Below are 21,971 nucleotides of genomic sequence, written 5' to 3'. Positions count from 1 at the left end.
CTCCTTTCCTACAACCGTAAGCAAGCATCTTTATTTGGCTTTGCCGTGCCCACTAAGAAAACATGAAAATGTGTCGCTGCCATCTTCATGGCATGGCTCCCTGACAGCCTGTGCAGCGACAGCACTCAGGGAGCGCCTCCAAGAGTGTGCAGCGATGAGCAGCTGACATCTCAGAATGCATCCCCACAAGCTGAAGTTTGAACCCCTCTATGCTCACCACGGTGGGCATTCCTGTCTAGAGTAGACAGCAGCAGAGACAAAAGGCTTGCACTGAGTTAGAGCTGACAGAAACACACAATAAAGAAACTCTCTGCAACTTTCTCCACACGCATTCGCCATGAGCTAACTCAGTCCCTGGGCCATGTGCATCAGAAATCCCTCATGTGCTCTAAGTTACACACCAGTTCCCTTGGGTGAAAGGCAGCGTCTTCCTGGCGAAAGACCAGAAGGCTCACGGTCCCCTCCATCTTGGTGCTTCTCAGCAGGGAAACCACTTCCTCCTGGGATTTGCCTGCCAAGTCTACTCCATTCACCTGAAACCAGAAAACGTTTTCAGCTGCCTCGCATGCAAACAGCAGAAAAAGATACTTGGCATAGAACTGACCATGCCTGAGATGGAATGTGGCTCCTTTCTGGCTGGACTCGGTCATGAGCTCAAGCCACTAAATTGTGGCTGGACAAACAACCCATAAAATAACTTAGACCAGCTATCTGGAAGTAAGCTAGCAAGTAATAAATCTTTCAGTGTTCATCAATAAACCAAAAGCTACAATGAACAGCCAGGGCATTTTGAAGTAACAAATACACCTAAAATGTCCAACGGGCACAAAACTCACTGGTTTCAAAATGAGCTTTTGTTTAGTTGTTCTGTATTTTGGTTGTTTTGGGTAGTACTAGGATGGGAGCTCATTGACAGAGATAGAGCACTTGCCGAGCAACACACATGGAAGAGAGGGCAGGAGGGAAGCAAGGAGAGAGGGCTGCAGGGAGGGAGGGAGAGGGCAGGCCTAAGGCAGGGAGGGAGGGGAAGGAAAGGGAGGGGGGCAGACTGTTTATAAAGGAAAACACTAGGAGAAAACAGCTAATTATATTCTTTTTCAGTGTTCCTCTTTTTTTGTTTCCCTGTATATATAAATCTTCCCACCTTGGTTTATGTTTCCAAGGTGGCTTCCAACACCAACAAACTGAAAATCATGAAGTACTAAAAGGAAATTTTCAAAAATTCTATTGTCTTTTTTCTGATGTCTCAATGTGTTCTCTGCACTGTCATCTGAAGCTTTTCTCACTCCCTACTTCAAGAAGTACTGTTTGCATTGACTGCATTTGTCTTTGTTCTGATAACATTTCTATTTTGCTAGACATAGATCTAAAGCCATCTAGAAATACAACGTCACAGATACGGTCTTATATAATGACAAAATTATTACCTTAGCCCATAACCAGTGTCTGAGTAACTAAAATTTATAAATAACACAGATGAAAAGGTAACTTCTCATAAGATGTGATAAAACAAAATAGAAGAGAAACATTATTTTGTGATGCATATTTCTGCTAAAATGCATACTTTAATTTCCTGTACTATGAACATGGTTAAAAACCTGACCCCTGAAAACAGACCATTTGAGGAACTGCAGCGCCCTAGAGATATAGGGGTCCTCACCTCTATAAGTCTGTCTCCAGCCTTCAGCCGGCCATCCTGGATGGCCGCCCCTCGCGGGAGGATGTTCTTCACATAAATTGGAGCTGAGCCTCCAATTGTCACATCTCGGGAAGTGATGCTGAACCCCAGACCTTCCGTACCTAAGTATGTAACGAAAAACATAAGTAAATAAAATGAGATGTCTCGAATTTTACACACTTGGCATTATCATATGTAAATATCACTTTCTGCTCAATTTGACATTCTGTAAGTTTCATAAGGACCCATGTTCTACTACTTTAAAAGTTGTAATAACAGGTGTGTGTGTGTGTGTGTGTGTGTGTGCGTGCATGCACGCGCACGCACGTGCACTCAGGGGGTGCGGGCATGGTTTTTCAAGGCAGGGCCTAGCTATGTAATTCAGGTTGGCCTCAAAGTCACTATGACCCTCCTGCCTCAGCCTCCCATTTGCTGGGACTACAGGTATGTGCCGCCACACCCAGCATGTAAAATACATTTTTCAAAAGTTGATTAAATCATGGGGAAATTTTAAGTGGTTTATCTATCAAAAGTCATTATTCCAAGAAGAATGGAAATTTCAAATATGAACCTAACAGATAAAGGTTATACAAATGCGCTTTTTAAAAATTTCAAGTCAATCTAAATTTTGAGTGTTAAATGAGATTCATTAGTCTACATGAAAACAAAGAAAAACAAACTTCTATAAAACCCATGCACCTCAAGTATGAAATTCTGTTTGCACAATACTGACCTCTAGATCTGAGGGACAGAGGTAGGAGGATGGGAGACGAGAAAGGTTTCCACCCACAGACCCTAATTCCCTGTGCAAGCCCCTTCTCCTCAGCCTAAGTCTCAGCGTGTGCTGCCAGCCACCCATCCATGTGGTGACAAAGAAGGCAAACTACTCAGTGGAGAATCCATCTCAGATCACAGCTACCCAAGCTGAGGGTCACCCTATTATGTTTAAAGGTACTAGAATTAATGAGGCATTTATAAATTACTCTCTTGATTTCTATAATTTTAATTCTCAGTTCTTTGGCAGCTTTCTTGACAAGCAATCTTATACGCTCAATACAGTGTAAAAAGGGGGTCACACGTCACTGGATCTAACATGCAATAAGCCAAAAGGTGCCAAGAAATAGATGTGGAGATAATGACAAATTTCTAATGAATCAGAGAATTTCTGTAACACTTCTAATAATGAGCAATTCCTACCTCGGCTAAAAAAAAAAAAAAAAAAAAACTTACTTCTTAAGATACTACATGCCATTTCAGTTAAAATAATAGAAGGGAAATATTCATTATGGGAAGAATGAAGGGATATGAAAAGGTGAAAGCTCTAGAAAAGAGTGTATTAACTGGACCCAGGCCTCAGTATAAAACTACAGAAAAAGATATAACACGTAAGTGAACAAACAACAAAGAGCGAATAAAAACTGGATTCACAAAGACAGACAAAGCAGGGGTAACCACTCCTTTATACCTATAATAAAACCGACCATAAATATTCTCAAGTTCAAACAAAACATCCATTTACTTCCAGTCTGAAGTCACTTGCATGTGCCCAGACTGCTGATGTCTTAGAACTCTGTGTTGAAGACTGAATGGCATATTGTCTATATGAAATTTTCCTAATTGCTCTGCTGGGACATTTCCATATGTCTCTGTGCTTTCACGGAACTCTAATGACTTGCAATAACATTTATTAAGAAAGAATTCTAAATTATTCTCCTTTTGCAATATTAATTTATATGAACTACAAAGACTGACTGTTATATGAACCTCAATACTATTAAAATATCAGCAATAACCCCTAAATCTGTAAGCTAAAAGTTCAGGCGATGACCTTTAAAAGGAAGATAAATAGATATCAATTTTCATTTAGCAGAGCCAACAAAACATTTTGCACTGACTGAAACAGATCACTGACCTTCTCCTCTGACTTTATTAAAAAGCTAATTTCTACAAAAGAGCAGGGTATTTCAGAGCGCCAAAACGGCAATAAATATTGGAAAATCTTAATTATGGAAGCCAGTACACGAGGGCTATTCCACTGTCATGTGATAGGGGTCCAAATTATGCCACAGTCATTATCCCAAAGGCTTCTCTTATTAGTACTAAGACTTGGCCACAGTTTTTAAATAATTTCTGTCTTTCAAAGTACGTTAGTTTGGGGTGGGGAGGTGACTCGGTAGAATAAGTGCTTCCTTGGCAAGCGCAAGGACCTGAGTTCAATCCCTGGTTCTGCAAAAAAATGTACATTAGTTAACTCTGAATTGCATTTAAAGTTTATTAGTGGCATCCACTGTTTCAATGTATTTCATTAACAACTGAGAATGTATCAATAATTGGTAAAAATAGAACTGCTAACTACAGGTAAGTCTCATTCGGTGCTCATACACTAATTAATAAAACAGCTAATCAAAGAGGATCAGCATTATTCTACCCACTTATTTGTTGTAAACATAATTTATGTTCGCATAAAGTATTTGCAACTATCAGTCATGGCCTAGGCTGAACGTATTTTAGGTTAAACATTGTCACAACTAGTCAGTTACTACTAAAATAGAACTCTAGGCCTCTACATTAGAGTAAGGTCAAGAAAATACTTAAAACCATCACTTCCACTTTTTTTTATATACTGATTAGCTTTTCTAAACTACTTTGTGTAAATGCAATTCCACAGTTCTAAATGCTACTAAAATAAAACTAATAATTCCAACATTCAACAAAAGCACTCCTTTAATAGTAAATAAAATTTTACTTCATGCAAAAAGTTCACATTTTGTTAGATCTAATTATCATGCAAAATTGTAATTGAATATTCCTCTATTAGTACAAAAGAAAAGCAATATTTATGAACTAAGATCCTTATAACAATGGCCAAGGAAATTATAGCACCTTAGTTGAGAGATTCAAAACAAAATGGAGGGGTTTTTTATGAAACACTATCTGTGACCCTAGAATATTTCTGGTTAACAACTAGTGCTGTCCTGTGAGCAGAGAATGAGGAAGAAGCCCACTGGGGAACAGGGCTGGGGCAGTCTCTGTGGCCAGCCTCATGTTGGAGAAGTCACTGGTAGCTGTCACCTCCTGCACATGTCAGGCAAGGACCTGGAGGGTCACAAGAAGTAACCAGAATAAAGAAACCTGCAGCCTACCTGGAGTTCATGCAAGATGATGATTTAGAAAGGAAACAGCAGTTACAGAGCTTACACCCTTAAAGGCCACCCCAAATGGGAAGAAGAATGGGGGTGTGAGCATCAGGCTGGGGAAGAGGGTTTGGGATCAATCTGCAGCCTACAGCCACGGGCTGTGAGGAAATCACCCTCTGCATTTTCCATCCAATCCCAGAAGCTAGGTGAGCTCATTAGAGTACTTTTATAATGACATTATTTCAAAAGGCGTATTAAAAAGGCTTCAAAATGCTTAGCTTGAGCTGGGGATATAGCTCAGTGTCACAAAACCTGTCTGGCAACCACAAGGTCCTGAGTTTGATTCCAGACACAAAAAAAGAATCCTCAACTTCATGGGTGCGGAAGAGCCCATCTGTCTCCGTGCTCGACGGGGGGTGGCTGGAAGGCAGTGAGTCCAGCGGTCCACCCTGTACTGCAGAGGCAGCCACAGAGAGCCACCCGGTGGGGGGAAGACATGCAGATTCCACTGTGATGGAGCACCGAGGACCCTGGCATTCCCACCCACTGGTCTCATCCCTTCCCAGGAGAACTCATCTGGGATCATAGAAGAGTGGGAGGCAGAGAAAGTTGCTTCTCAGCGCCTGCTATGGACCACTGACAGCCTCATGGAGCTACCTGGTCAGCCCATGGTCAGCAAGCCAAGTGGGGCGAGGGCACCAGTCCTCCCTAAAGGCTGTGTCTGGACAGCAAAAGGGTCAAACAAAATGGTCAAATCCCCACTGTTCTGCCAGACGTGATGGCGCACGCCTAGAATCCCAGCACTTGGGAGGCTGGGGCACAGGGACTGCAAGAGTTTGAGGCCAGCATGGGCCACATAGTGGGCTCAAGGCCAGCATGAGCTATACAGCAAGACCCTTTCTCAATCAATTAATCAACCAGTCATTGTTCAATTAACTGATTGATATCGTCATTGTTATTTTTGTTTGGGTAGTAATGTTCTGAAATTATCTTTACTCATTATCAAAAATCTTACTGTTGGTTGTGATAATCCATGCTTTTAATTCCAGCTACTTGGAAGGCTGAGGCAGGAGGATCACACGTTTGAGTCCAACCTGAGCAACTTTGTGAAACTTTGTCTCAAAACAGTATTTGAAATAAAGGGCTGGGGTACAGTTTAGAATGTCCCTGGGTACAAGCCCAAATTATACACACACACACACACACACACACACACACACACACCCCAGTAACTGAGTAACTGTTACCTTTTCATAAACTTACGTTGCCAATTCTTATTCTGTGAACTTTTACCTTTTAATTTATATATACAAAAATAAATCTGGAAAGCATAAAAATACAATTTTAAGCAAGTCTCTTTTTTTTAACAATGGAAGTATTTTCTTAATTATTTATTTATTACATTTATTTATTGTGTGTGTATGTGGCCAGCTCAGCCCACCAGGAGGCGCGGCTGGTTGGCATGTGGTGCTGGGGGATTGAACCACGGTCCTTGTGCTTTGCCAAGCTTGTTCCAAGTAGGTGCTTTAGACCACTGAGCCATCTCTCCAGCCCCAAGCAAGTCTCTTTTAAAAATACAGTCTTTTTTTTAAGTCTTCGTATCAGTTTGTCAGTTGAAAAACTCAAGGCCCTAGGCTGGGAATGCATCTTAGTGGCCAAACACCTACCCAGCAGGCCAGTACTACAAAAACAAAAACCGAACACCAATCAAAAGAACAAAATTAACTTAACTAAAGGGAACTTTTGGGTAGTTGGTTGACTTTTTAAAGCAATCCAATCGGGCAAAAACAAGCCAGCTCATACCTTTCTTAAGCTGGATATTGAGCCTCTTGCCCACTTTCTTGGTGTTATACCCGCTGCTTGCACTTGGGCTAAATACACCGTGGGGGCCAGGGGCTGCGGGCGGCTTGGCCGAGGGGTGCGTGCTGTGAGGTAGTCTCGGGTGAGCACCCATCTGCTCAGGCGGGGGGTTCAGGGTGGACGCTCGGGGCAGCGCATGGGGCCTGGCACTGGTCACGCTCCTGTTGTCCAAGTACTGGCTCTCAGGACTGAAGCAGCGTGAATAGTAGTTGCTCTTCTCACTTTGGGATAGTTGTTCATACTGCTCTTTATTTGCAGCCGGAACCACATGGAACCAAATGATGGGTTCACGCATGGCATGGCGAAACATTTGTTGTGCCCTGGGTTTGAGAAAGAAGGGAAGATTAGCAAATTAAGACTGGCAGACTAGCAGATATTATGAGCTTAATTAAGTATACTAATTAAGCAATAAGAACTGACAGACTGCTGAAACTGAAAAGCAAAATTTTGATAACGTATTTATTAATCAAGTTTGCAAGCTTTGATATAAGCAGAGCAACTTCTTCAAATATAAAATTCTCATTCTCTAAATAAAAATGGAGAAGTTATTGACCATTATAATAAATACTGTGCTCTCAACCAAAAATCAGAGAGCTGCAGTTTTAAGTACATTGGGGTATTCCAACTTTAATGTTAATATAAATCAAACAGCCTTCTCTACAATAACCACCAACACAGGCTGCTAGAGCTATAATTTTTCCTTAAAAATGGGCCATCTGAGTTTTCAGAGAAGTGAAAGTCTTCATAATCATATTTAGAAAACTACAGAAAGTGACTAAGGATTCACTATGTATCAGCAAGACTCACTCAAGTCTGTGTATGCAAAAATCTCAAGAATACTGTCCCTGCAAATGCAAAAGGAAAGGGATGCAGCTCAGTGGGGAACACTTGCACAGCCCTGGGCTCTCCCCTAGGACCCCGCATATAAGGCAGGGAGTGGGCAGGGGGCTGACGGGCCCTCAGAGACTCCAGCTGTCTGCTGCCGCGGGGTCCCAGGGCCACCCACCCTAGGACCATCTGAGGGCAGCTCCCAGTACCTCCTTGCCTGTGCTCTAAGTTCTGCTCACACCTGGCCGATCTGGTAGGCCACAGCTGATGTATTTCTCCCTTTTTAACTGAATAAGGCCTTGACTTCACATAAAGAAGATCTCAGGAAGACAGGCTCATGGCTCAAAGGAGCTTCTGCTTACTCACACAGATATCTATGTGACAGCCTTGGAAATGCGGGTTGAAACCAAATATAAAAAACACACTGGCGCATTCTCCAAAAGACCAGAAAGCAGCAGCCTGAGCCCCCGCCCATTGTGTTTTCCAAAGAGCCCCATCAGCTAGAGGGCATTCTGACAGATAGACTGAGGGGAATCATCAGTAACTAGCCACAAGTCGGGCTACAATTTTAAAAGCCAGACAGTGGCGGCAGCAAATGCTTCTCTCCAGGACGCCGAGATCACAGTCAGGGCGGGGACACCTGGTGGGCTGTCCTGCACCCGGCCGGACCCACAGACTTACTCTTCAAACTTTCTGTTCCGAAGATCATCATGATTAATTCTTACAATGCAGTCATTCTCATGAAAAAGGTTTTCTTGTTCAGCTTTGCCACCTTTCTCCAAGCGTCTTACTAATAACCCCAGAGTTCTGGAACATTAAGAATACAAATGATTATACATGTGATACTGCCCCTGAGTACCATGCCCTGCTGCTCCCATGCTGGAGCTGCGTTTACATAGACTTCCTTATGGGGGGGGGGGGGAATTAAATCACTACTAATATAATTTAAAATTAACACCAGTATCACAAGAACCTAACTGATGTGTACAAATGGGCGCTTTCAATAAATCTAAGGCATCATTTTCTTCCTCACTGATGCCACGCTTTGGAAACAGTGCATACTGCTCTCTGCGATGACAAGGCTGCAAAGGGCTAGCTGGGCCCAGAGGAGCTCACACTTGTGCAAAGTTTTGGGCCTCTGCTGTGCCAAGACACTGATAGCAATCCCTGCCTCTCTGCTCAAGCAAGAACCAACCTCGGTGCCTCATAGGACACAGAAGGATAATAAGAAGATTTCAAGCAGCTCAAAGCTTGGCATGAGAATTTAATAGGACCCAACATTCTGAATTTCAAAAATCACCAGTTCTGCCAAGTAAGGTAAATAATTCGTTTGAAGAAAATAAGATAAAGTCAGGGAAGAGCTCAGAAAATGCCAGTAACCATCCAACTCCTCCTATGTGAGCTCAAACTTTAGGTAAAAGGTTTCAAGGAACTTCTTAGACATTCAGAGGAAAACAGTAAGACTTGCTACTGTACTTGCTCAAGAACACTAACTTCTTAATTCGCAGGGAGCTCTATAAATCCTGGGGGCAAACAGTAGAAGCTCTTGAGAAGCAGAAGCAAGGCGGACCAGACATCTTCAGTAAAACTGCTACTACTTGCTGGGTGGTTGGCCTAAATGTTGTAGCATGATTACGCACAAAATTTTAAGGGAATCTCTTTTTAAGGGAAATTATTTTTGACACACCCAAAGTTTGAGGAGTTTTTTCACAATCTTACTTCAGAGGCCAAAACAATTACCTAGTTACTAGAATTTAAGAACCCTATCTATCTTCCAACAGAATTCCAACTTGTAGGATAATGTGTATGCTTTCCAGTCAAAATATACCAAGTAGATAGTTCCTTACTTTAAATTTTGGCAGTAGTTGTTGCTTCGCCCTACAACCGTTTATCTTACTCTCCTGTTAGTACAGGCTGCGCCTTGAAGGCTGCACAGCCAGCTCCAGGAGCTGAAGATGAGTTTCTGTGGTGCACACCAAAGCACTGAGCGACTGGAGAGGTCTAATGGCAACGGCTCAATGGACGAATGAGCAAGTTTCAGAGGTCAAAAAAGGCGCATATTTCTAAAATGTTCTGCACAATACAGAATACAAGTGAGCAGAACTTAGATTCAGTTTTTCCCATTGTTGTTCCTCTGCAGTTTGCACTTGTTTCCTTTGTAAATATGTTTCAGAACTATTAAGTACATCTTAAAATCTGTGATTAAATATAACAAAGAGGCATTAGCCTAAGGTCAAAACCACCAACTTGTAAGAAAAGCAAGTAGAGATGAAACTTAAATTGTCTTCTCTCATTCTGCCAGTTGAGTATTACACCTAGCAGTGCTGGCTCCTAAAAATATTAGTGATTGATAAAAAAAAGAAATTGGCATCTACTCCAATTATAAATGCAAAACTTAGCTGAACTCAAAAGAACAAAGTACACTGACTTAGCTGCATGATAAACTTGACTGCCTAAGTCCATATTCGGAAAGAAGAGATTAATTAGGCCAAAATGTCATCCTCTTACAATCTATCTCTCTAAGATTCACTATTGTTTGTTTCTATCTGCAGCTGAACAGTGTTTTGTCAGAGGAATCAAATTATTAAATATATATCTATGATGCTGGCAAATGGGAAAGGTTTACAAAGGAAATCAAAACAAGTCATGGTCACTGATACCACTAGAATGCCAAGGTGTCACTGGACTACTTGATCTTCAAAGCAGCCAGGAAAAGAACAGCTTAAGAACAAGGATGTCTCCATTACTGTGGAGATCAGAACCGGAGCACATATGAAAGGGAGTGCTGCTGCCTAACACTATCGCTGTGCACCATGGATACCGTGCAGTTCCAGCCTCTGCAATAAAAGCATGCTCTACTGGGGGCAGGGGATGCCAATAATCCAGCACTCTGGGAGGCTGAGTCAGGAGGGACACAAGTTTGAGCCCAGCCTGCCCAACACAGCAATCAGTGAGGTCCTGCCTCAAATAAAAACATGGTTCAGTGTCAAGGCCCTGGATTTAATTCTATGTACTAGGGGAACATGTAAAAGAAGGAAAAGCAAAAGCAAAAGCAAGAGAACTCTACCAACACAGATTTTAGTTAAGTTTTTGATTAGCCAAAGCATAAGTGATTTTTCAACATGGTTACAACATTTTGCCAATCTAAAATGATGAGTACATTCACAGATGATATGATACTCTACATAAAAGACCCCAAAAACTCGACAAAGAGTCTTGTAGATTTAATAACCAAATTCAGTAGTGTAACAGCATACAAAGTTAATGCTGAAAAATCAATGGGCTTTCTATACACAAACAACAAAAAACACTGAGACAGAAATAAAGGAAACCATGCCTTGCAAAATAACTTCCAAAAAAATGAAATACTTAGGAATCAATCTAATGAAGGAAGTAAATTATAGTACTCTGAAAAACAAGATCAAAGATTTCAGACAATTGAAAGATATTCCTTTCTCCTGGATAAAAAAAAACCAACATTGTGAAAATGACCCAATCAAAAGATGGGCATCTGAGAGAGATATACACTTCCTAGATGAAGAAATACAAATGACAAACGTATGAAAAAAATGTTCAACATCACTAGCCATTTGAGAAACACAAATTAAAACAAGACCAAGATTCTATCTCACCCCAGAAACAATGACTGTCACCAAGAAGTCAACCAATAACAAATTCTGGCGAGGCTATGGGGATAGAGGAAAACTTCTCCACTGTTGGTGGGAGCATGGACTGGTAAAAACACTGTGGAAATCAGTGTCGAGATCTCTCTAAAAAGTAGGATCTGAGTTCCCACTCAACCCAGCTGTTCCCCTCCTGGGCATATGCTGTTCTTTTCCAGAAGAACTGAATACATACCAAAGAGATATATGTGCACCCATGATTACTGTAGCACAATTTCTCATAGCTAAATTTTGAAAACAACTCAAATGCCCATCAAGTGAGGAATGGATAAAAAAAGCTGTGGTATTTTTTACACAAAAAGATAAACTCAAGGCTTTTATAGATAAATGGATGCAACTAGAGATCATACTCATAAGTGAACTAAATTAGACTACATGTGTAAACATCATATTGTCTCCCAGTGTAAGAGCCTAAAAGAATAAATAAAATCTGAAAGGTACAACAGATACTGTGAAAGGGAAAGAATCTGTTCAAAGAGAAGGAACAAATAGGATGAGAAAAGGACAAAGGAAAGAAAGAGGAGAGAAAACTATTTATGTATATATACAGGATACCTGGATAACTGCCCTGCTGATTTCTGCTGGTCTATTGAAAGGAGCAGTTAATGCTAATTTTTTCTCTTTCCTTTTTAAGTTTTCCTAACATTTATTTTTTACCAATTGTGCATGCTTATATCTGGCAATCTAAACAATTAATTTGAAGACAACAATAAGCAAATAACAGCCATTGTTGAATTCCTATTATCTTGTTTAGTGAAATTCTGTATCATTCCTAATTATTTTTACTATTTTTTATTTTCTTTAAAAACTAAAGAAAATTGAAATACCAGTGATTTGTATGTTTGTATGTATATTTAAATATTTTGTGTAATTTATAACAGTTCTCAGAAAATTTCTAGAAAAGAGAAATATGTATAACTATTTAATGAAAATAGGACGGGGATGGCTCAGTGGAATAAGCGCTTCCCTGGCAAGCGCAAGGGCCTGAGTTCCGTCAAAAACAAACAGAAAGAAAGAAAGAAAGAAAGAAAGAAAGAAAGAAAGAAAGAAAGAAAGAAAATTATTTAGCACTTTTACTAATAATCTGCATAAGTTTGTGAATTTATTTCCATCAGATTTTTTTAAAGTACTTAACAGTTTAAAATAGTACTGTCTACCCGCTAGGTGTGATAGAACACACTTGCAGTCCTGGCTACTTGACAGGCTGAGAAAGGAATCTCAGCTCAGAAGTCTGAGTCCACACCTCATCTCGAATGAATGAGTGAATGAATGAATGAATGAAATTAGTATGATTTAGACATCTACTCTTATTCAACAAGTTGCATCATGTTTTTAGATAAATAAGGTCAAAAGATTTACATTCATGTAGGTAATAGGTATTTATGCTATAATAATTCTAGAACAATAATCCAAGTAAAAATTATCTTGCTGAATGCACCAGTAATCCTAACATAAGATAAAAATGTTACAAATCATAAGTGCACCATCACATTTACAGGATATACCAGGGAAAGGCATTCAGTGAGACTTTCATGTGCTACACTTCTCCCCTGCAGTCCAGAGGGGAAGGCACTCCAGCCAGCGGTCAGAATCAAGGACCAGGCTAGGCAAGCGTGAAGTGAGTAGCCTGCTGATTTCTAAGCACTTGGCCACACTATGAGAATCATTCCCTCAAGAAGAATGAATTAATTTAAGAGTAAAGTGGTATAATCTGCAAAAATTATCTCCTTTGCTCCACTAGGTAAAAATGATTACAAAAGGAATAAGACTGAATGATTTAAAAAAAAAAAAAAATAAGCTTTTTCACAAGAAAATTGAGCTGCACCAGTTGGCGAGGGATTGAGAGGAACCTCTCCAGGAAAATGGACAGGAAGCCGTGACGGCCGACGCTGTCCCTTTCCTGAGGTATAAGCAGATGCATCTCCAAATTTGCCACTTGCGATGCAAAGCTTTCTCAAAGCAAACGCAAATGTTCATTTGGCAACCTAATGCAGCAACGAGAGTTTGTTCTAACGGGCTACAGTGTGGTGGCCCCAGAACCATGCCACCAGTCAGTCGTCACCAGAGCTCGCATGCTGGGGCAACTCTGGATGGCAACGTGCTGGCACAGAGAGGCTACTCTAGAATTTCTTTCGGGGGCAACTGCGTTCTCTCAGAAGAAATCCCTGTTCACAAAGCAGAAAGGGAGGCAGGGGCACTGGGGGAGGGGAGATTAGTCCAGAATCAGAACCACCCAGTGTATACTGCAGATACTGTGCCATGGGGCTGGGAGACCCGTGAAGAAATAAATGGCTCCAAGGTCGGGGCGTGCCCGGAACAGTGCCTCTTCCACCGTCCTTACGAACCCAGGGCCAGCCCTGCTTTCACGCACACAGTTTCTCCTCGCTGGACCAAGACAACTCTCACACTCACTCTCCCACTGTTTCCTACAGCCTTTACACATTTTAGAGGAAGGGGTCAAAAAGAACATTAGGCCCACCTCACTTTCAAACAATTTTCCTGAAATAAAACAAAAAAAGATGCAACCACACATTTCTTGCAATCCCTTCCTTTGCACTTTATAAAGAGTGGGGGTTCCCCACCCCCAACAAGACAAGTCATTGAAATGCTGCCTCTATGTACATGATTTTGGATGCATAATTAGAAATTTAACTGCTTACATTATATTACGGATTGCACCACTACATTTTACAAGGTTCATTAGCCTAATTATACACTTAATTAAAACAAACTCAGTCACACATGTTAACATTTTCAATTCTGAGTATAAATTACAACCAATGATAAAACTGAAAATAAGTAACAAATGTTTTATTGACATCTAAATTGGCTGAGTTAGTCTGAGTTTTGCCTGGATAATGTAAACTCCCATGACTGCCACCCAGCTGTACGGAAATGATCACAATTCATCTTAATAAAAGCTGACAGGGTACAAACACCACAGCCAGAGCGCAGGCCGGGTGTGAGTGGGTGGAATGGGACCGCACCAAGAGGCACCTGTTACCTCCCTAGCACAACACTGGACTCAGAAATCAGCCCCAGGAGCCCGGAAAGCCCAGGTACACCTCAGCAGACAGCCTCAGACTTCTGCTTTAACTTGAAGGAGACTGTTCAAATAAAAGGCTTGATTTAAAAAGAATACTTGGGTCGAGGATGTAGTTCACTGGTAGAGACCCTGCTAGCCTGTGAGAAACCCTTGCTTGGATCCCTAAAATTACAAAAAAGAAACAAATAGAAATTTTAAAAAGTTAATGGATGAAATGAAGGAGGTCAAAAAAAGGTAAATAAAAACAGAAAATTCCATTACATAAAGACAGAAATAGCAGGCGTCATCCCATTTAAAGACACATGATTTAACTGCATGAAAAATATAACATCTTTTTAAAAAAAAATACACATACCAGCCCTTTCTTTTAACAAATGATTCTTCAGCCGAGTATGTACAATTGAAACCTTTCTCACAAAAGTCTACTAATCTAGTAAATAAAGTCAAATTGTGATTTTTTTTTTTCAGAAGCAATTGAAATAGCAAGAAGAGCTGTGCAGGTCTGTAATATCTGCACGTAAGAAGCTGAAGCAGGAGGATTGAAAGTTAAGAGGCCAGGGGCCAGGGAGATGGCTCAGTAGAATAAGCGCTTCCCTGGCAAGCACAAGGGTCTGAATTCAATCCCTGGTTCCACAAAGAAAAAAGAAAGTTAAGAGGCCAGCCTGGGTTACACAAGCTACCCAGGCAGCTATGGAGTGAGATCCAGTTTCAAAAACCAAAAACAAACCAAAACTTGAGCATAATTTTCCATTCGTATGTGTACTTGACTGTGTTTGAGATTCTAAATTTTATGATGTAATAATAAATTTTCTTTGATTCATGATCTAACAAAATAAAAAGGATCACTTCTCCCTATTATGTAGAAAAGACAGTCAGAATACCAAGCAAGCAGGAAGAGAATTTAAAGGCACATAATAGAATATAAACTGAAGATACAGGTTTATTCTCATGATACAGTGATGCTTATCCACTGGTATAGCCAAGTCCTTTGCCACATGCTTCATGTGTATTTTCTTATGAAAACATACAGATGTACTGACTCCCCACAGATGGAGAGACTGGGGCAAAAGGAAGCTCACAGGTAGTAAGAGACGGAAAAAGGTCCTCCCAGGCATCATGATCCCCTCCTAACAACCCCACTGCCAAATGTAAGTTCACTTCCCGCAGCCAAGCCAGTCATTCACTGACACACGGTAGTACAGAACTTCTTTCTAACTAGGAATTTTGGAAAGATAATGAATTTTTTATTTGTTTGGGATGTTTTATAGAGCAAAAGATTATAAAGCACGTATTAGATGAACTAAGGGTTATAACTAACAATAATTAGAACCATGTCTTACTAGAAAACACAAGCTTGTTTCCTAAATGAATGAGCTCGCTACATCTTAAGACTTTCCAAAGATGTTTCTCTAACTGCTCCTGTTTTCTTCTTGAGGCACTGGAAACTGACCCCAGGGCCCTCAAAGAGCTACACCTCTAGCCCGTTTAAAAACTTTTGCACAGCTTCTTCCTCAGTAGCTAGTTGCCCAGGCTGGGCACAAAATGGAGATCCTCCTGCCCTGGTCTCACATAGTGCTAAAATGACACGGTGCACCACTACACCCTGCTTTCCTTCTATTCGTCTAGAAAGAGAACATTACCTTAAATCTAAGAGATAAAGTATTCAATATATGCAGGAAACATTTATCTGTCAGCAACATTCTATATTAATCATTCTAATTAATCTATACTCTCACTACTGATCAATATAGAATATATACTTCTAGAATACAAATTTTAATATAGATGAGATACATACTTCTAAAGTCATCTTATTTCAATACAAAAATGCTAAACATAAAGTGTTTCCTTAGTTGTGTTTTTTTTAAGCATTTGTAAAGTTGATGGACAATAATACGCATTTGTGTATATGTCTCAAAAGGAAAAGTCATTAAAATGGTAACACTTTTCCTAAAAATGTAACACTTCACCTGATACTGGGAAATTAAGCTGAAGACCAACATTTAAAAGATCATTCAAGACCAACATGAAAATGCAGTCAATCAAGGGATGGTAGAATGTAAAGACAGTAAGATAAATAGTTGGCTGATAAGCAAGGTGTTCAGCAGAGGAAGCCAGAAACACTCAGCCCCACCTCGGCATACTCAAATGCACTCAAGCAAACGCTTGCTCTTAGCGGGACCAGCTCTCCCAGCTTCCACGCATGCGGTAGACTCTCCCTTAAGTCTCGTTATGACTGGCAATCAGATATTAAGAAGCTGAGTTACCTAACTCCATTTAATTAATTGGAACATGGCAAATGGGCTTGTGTTCTTTTCCTTTTTCTTCCTCGCTCCTGCCTCCCATTTTCCCTTGCCCTAGGTATTCCTGAGTGCATTCGTGGTGAAAGTACTGAATTACAGCGGGGCATCCTTAGTAACCAGTAAGTGAAGGTGGAACATGCGGACATCTGTATCAAAACATAAACAGGAAATGGAGGCAAAGGAGATTTAGGTGTGAGAAATAGGGACTGGAGACCCTGTGCTGGCAGGCGTTTTTGTTCTTACATCTCTCCTGGGCAACAGGTAGCATGAGTGCCTGTGGGTAGGATCCGGCTGGCCAGCAGCTCTGGAAATGAAGTGCACTAGGCTGAACTGTGATCAGAAGCTGGATTGGTACAGAGCTTGCTCTTGTTCCCCAGTGAGACTAGCATAAGCAGGGGAATACCCCAGCACCGGGAACAGAACCCGGCCAATGCTCAGTCTTGGTTTTAAAGGGCTCAAGTAACATTAACAAATATCTAAGTACTATTTATGTCACAAAAACGTGAAAACTTCTAAACTGCCATGGCTTAGGATACGCGTGTCGAAATGGGACACGTGCCTCACAGAAAAGATCCAAAGAAATGGGATTCATTAAGAATGCATTTCAGTCAGACTTGGTTCCAAAGAGGAGTTAGCCTGCGGAGTCCAAGTAAGAACCAGAAAATCTCGCCGGTGCTATCTCCTGATAGAATCTGCTCAAACAACTCAGCTGTCTTTCCCACCATGTCATGCGCCCTTGCAAGCAGCATCCTCACTCTGCACATCCTCTTCGTGGAATAATTCTGTTTCCAGAGCAACAACATCAGGTAGGTCCTGCACTTCCTCCACAGCACGAGTCAAGTTCGACTGCTTCCCTGAGGGCTACAAAGCAGCCAACATTCAACACTCCTGCTTCCTCTAACTCCCTGTAGCAGGTGGCACGTACCTTTAGATATATTTATCTATTAAATCTCACAAAACCAGAAACAGTATCTCGCAGGTCCAACCCCTATTTCAGTGAGCAACTTTGCATCTTGACTTTCACATTAACATTATATCATAATCATACATAGTTCTATATAATTAGAAGTTTCAGGGACATTCACAAAACATAGAGGCCATAGTACGTCGTTGCTGCTTTAATTTTAATTATCTTAGTTAATTTTCTCAGTGCTGAGACAAAATACCTAACACCCAAAGTTAAAGGGAGGAAAGATTTATGTAGCTCACAGTTTGTAAAGGTTTCAGTCTATCATCAGCTGGCTGCTGGCTGCAAGGCAAGGTGGCACGTGGCAGTTATAGTACGAGAAGAGAAAAACAGGAGGCTCACTATGAATCTGAGCGGCACAGTGAGATCCTATACCAAATACATTTTTTTTAAAAAAAAGGAAAGAAAATAAATAAAAACTTAAATTTTTTTAAAGGCCACAGAGATAGCTCAACGGTCTAAGCACCTGCCTAGACAAGTGCAAGGATGCAAGTTTGATCTCTGATACTGTACGTGATGCCTGCCCCACCCTGGGTGCACCAAGCCAGCCACCAAGACCAGCCGTGGTGGCACATGCCTGTAATCCCACCACTGGGGAGGCTGAAACAGGAGGATCACTACAAGTCCAACCTGCATAATAAGACCCCATACCAAATACATAAAAATGAAAATAAAATAGTAGTGGAAGAGAGCAAAAGTAACAAGAGGAGAAAGATAAGACTCTTAGTGTCTCTTACAGTACACGCAGGCTACCTGCCCTCGGGCAGTTGTAGCCCCCAAACCCTTAATCCCAGCATCACACACTCTAGATTCAGCCACCTCTGAAAAGCCTGCCCCATAGCTGCATAAGGCTTTTTGGGTGAAGAGGGCCCAAACAAAAACCATAACATTAATCTAGCAAAGCCACAGCTGTTAAGACTAAACATGAGTTCATGTGTTTCTTTGCTGAGTAAGCTTCAGTAAGCAACACCTATTATCCCATGGTCTACCATTTATGGCTTGGTTCTAGAAATATAAAAGCAAAAAAATAGTCCTTTTGCTAAAAGAAGTCACAATTATTTGTTAATAACTTTCTGAAGATAGTAACATTGATGACTTAGACGAGGAGGTTAGTTTGCCATTTAAATCAGAGTAAAATGATAGGGTACACGAGAAGAGAAAGATTTCAAGTAATGACACTGAATAGCGACTCAGGATGGGCCTTAGTTAATTATTTCCGAATACCACACAAAATGACCACTAAAGAAAAAGAGCATCCGTGAACAGACAAACTCTCTCTCTGGCTCTTTGTCTCCATGTCTAGGAATCAGGGCTGGTTAGCCATGGAAACACTGAGAGATGAACTAATTACCTTTAATGTTTCAACTAAAGAACAATACTCAACACACTCCAGCAAAGAGCCTTTCCAAAGCAGGCCTGGTGAGATCCTTATTTTTATTTTTTTTTTATCTTTTTTTTTTTTTATAATGCAGGTTTTCTTGATTATTTGGGGGGGGGGCAGCTCAGTCCACCAGGGGGCGGCGCTGGCTGGCATGTGGTGCTGGGGGATTGAACCGCGGTCCCTGTGCTCTGCTAAGCATGTTCTAAGTAGGTGCTTTGGACCACTGAGCCATCTCATCAGCCCCCGAGATCCTTATTTTTAAAAATTCAATTATATATCAAACCTTAATAACAGCAAAACGACTTTAAGATTTTCTCTTAACATTGACTTCACAAAGTAAATTACTATTTTCTTTAATTACATGTGACATTGCAGGTGGTCTGGAGGGTGTTCCTTCTGTCTACCATCTATAAGTTTCAGTCAAAATTATACCTTAGGCCCTGACTTTGCGACTCAAAATGAGAAAGCAATTCAAACAGTGTTTTGGTCACTTTTATAAAGATTAGTATTCAGGGAGGGTTATTTAATTAGCTGTGTCTTAAAACTGAGAAGGCCCAAGAATGACTGAAATGCCGCACCACAGAAGCTATTCTTGGAAATTTCAACTTACACACCATGAATATGTATCCTCTTATTCCCGCTAGATTTATGTATAATTTCTTCACACATTCTACTAATTTCTTCCTTCTGCTGTGCTGCATTGTTCGATTTGCCTGTGTAGCCACTGTGGAGCTGCTGCTGCTGCCCGTCCACAGCCGCCAGCACACATCTCCTCAGCAGACCAGCTTTGGCGACCAGCTACAGACAGTTCTTCCTCCACTGGCTCACATGCGGCCTGTTACAGAGCCACTCATGCACTGACCACACAGTCTTGACCGTATGGTTTTTACCTGCAGATCTGCACTGCAGACACCTGATGGAAGACTGCATCCTGTTCTTCTTTTCCCAGCACCTAACCCAGGAATTATCACACAGGGAATGCCTGTGATGCCTCAGAGAGAACCAACCGGCCATTTGGAAGCATTTTTGGGTACTGAGGCTACTGGAGGTCAGTATCGATGAACCTGAACCTCCACCTGCTTTTCTCTCCCAGGGTGAACAGGACTCCAAGGATCAAGCCCAGGGGAAGCTTAGCAATGCATTGTGGGAGTTAATCAAAATAAAATATTTCTGTGGATTCCACTTGAAAAGCTGGTGATGCCTAATGAGGGCTTACAAGGAATCTGTTTTTCTTAAGTCAATGCCTTTGCCCTCTATGCAGGAAAGCTGCATAGGAGTTTCTTCATCGAGTGCCCAGTAAAAGGAATTTAGAAGGACTCAACTACAGAACAACTTGTAGTTCCACAAAAGAATATCTGTCTACCTGGATGTGCTCAGTATGTCAAAATTCAGTGCCATGGTAACCAGCAAGTGCCGAGGGTTTTACGAAAAGTGTTCCTTTGAATTAATCTTACTAGCAGGTTTACTTCTCTTCCTCAATCTCCTTGTGCTTAGGCTTTTCATCTGTTTACTTTATCCTAATATACTTTTACATGGAGGTAGGAAATGTATAATAATAATAGTAAATAGCATGTTTTTAACTGAAATACAGTTTCAAAGATAGTACATGCACAATTAAGTCTATTTTGTGATGAGTTATGTTTTACAGGCGATTTAAATCACATTAATACTGGGATGGTAAAAACCAGGCATTTTATCTCCTTATCTTTTTCTCCCCCAATTTAGGAATGAACTGAAGAAAAGTTTAACTTTTTAAATAACTACTTTTTAAAGGAAATGGCAAGAATCACTTTGAAAATAATGCTATTTAACTGAAAGTTGTTTCAAAATTTTTAAAGCTTCTCCAGAATTTAAAAGTAAAGGGAAGGGCCCGTGAGACAGTTCAGCAGACTAAGTCCCCGCCTGACAAGCACTGGACTGGGGTTTGATCCCTAGAACCACGTGCAGCGCCGGCTCTCCCCTCAGGGACGCTGAACTGACCTCCAAGACTGGACATGGTGGTGCACGCCTCCCCAACAATGCGGAGGCTGAGAACAGGAGGATCACTATGAGTCTGAGGTGTGTAGTGAGACCCTGTACCAAATACATTAAATAAATAAATGTAAAGGGAGAAGAAAAATATTAGAGTAGCACATCCTCGTGAATATGTCGCCATGTACAAGTTCAAGGTGTGGGCCTGGGGATAGAGCTCAGTGGCAGAGCAGTTCTTAGCTTGGACAAGGCCCCGGGTTTAATCCTCAGTACCAGAGTAGGAAAAACTTCATGGCAATTTCATGTTTTGCAATAAAGTGCTAACATTCAAAATTCATCACACTGCAACAGAATTCTGAGTACATCAAAAGCACAAGTTGGGGACATGCCATATGCTCTTCACTTTACCAAAAGGGTGAGACCTGGATAGCCACAGTTACTGACACATAGCAGTATTCATAGTAAAATACACTGCCCAAATACTTATAGTAAAGTAAATAAAATATATATTTTCACCCTATATCTGCATTTTATACCCCGTCTTCACTTTATGCCATACTAGGTATGTATAACTCCCTGCCAGCAGTTCTAACTACGTTCTAAGTTTTTAGCCACTACTCTTGGTTCTCAGTCACTGGTTTAAGTTTTGGTCACCGTTCTATGGCCAAGACTATGTTTTCATTCACCCGTCTAAGAGCCTCATGGCCACTCTAGGTTGTTGGCTGTTTTCCAAATTCCTTCACTCTCTTCCTATGAAAACAGAAACTTAAATATATAATGAAAACAAATGTGGTAAGAATGAAACAAGTTCAAAATTAAGATGGCAAAGAGTTCATAAATATGTCTTACAAGGTTATCACTGAATGGGTAGGTAAGAGAGGACGCAATAAAACTTCCGTGACAAACTAAAAGCCTTAGGTGTGTGGCCCTGGGAGCGGATGGGATGAGTTCCACCTGTCCCTAGCACAGCCTCCCACGCAGCAATGGAAAATCAACTCAAGCTACTTGATTCTATTTGGAGAGGGGGAGAGGGACAGGGAGGGAGGGAGAGGGAGGAGACGGAGAGGGAGAGGGAGAGGGAGAGGGAGAGGGAGGGAGACGGATGGCGGGGAGAGAG

The 21,971-nt window shown here is 41.1% G+C and overlaps 1 protein-coding gene across 15 annotated transcripts in view; it reads right to left on the bottom strand.

The window, feature by feature from the left end:
• The window catches only part of Pard3 (par-3 family cell polarity regulator), a 543,836-nt gene that overhangs the window by 263,207 nt on the left and 258,658 nt on the right, over positions 1-21,971 (bottom strand). For all 15 annotated transcript variants that reach the window (XM_023701951.1, XM_023701947.1, XM_023701952.1 and 12 more), the window contains 4 exons: positions 8,185-8,310; positions 6,619-6,995; positions 1,661-1,800; positions 402-533 (listed from right to left, as the gene is read on the bottom strand). In XM_023701951.1, the coding sequence (XP_023557719.1) occupies positions 402-533; positions 1,661-1,800; positions 6,619-6,995; positions 8,185-8,310 (775 nt within the window). The remainder of the gene's footprint in view (positions 1-401; positions 534-1,660; positions 1,801-6,618; positions 6,996-8,184; positions 8,311-21,971) is intronic.

Source organism: Octodon degus, unplaced genomic scaffold (genome assembly GCF_000260255.1).
Source record: "Octodon degus isolate 3935 unplaced genomic scaffold, OctDeg1.0 scaffold00144, whole genome shotgun sequence".
In the NCBI taxonomy this organism is placed as follows: Eukaryota; Metazoa; Chordata; class Mammalia; order Rodentia; family Octodontidae; genus Octodon; species Octodon degus.
The sequence above is the reverse complement of the archived record's forward strand: the minus strand, read 5'-3'. Positions and strand labels throughout refer to the sequence as shown.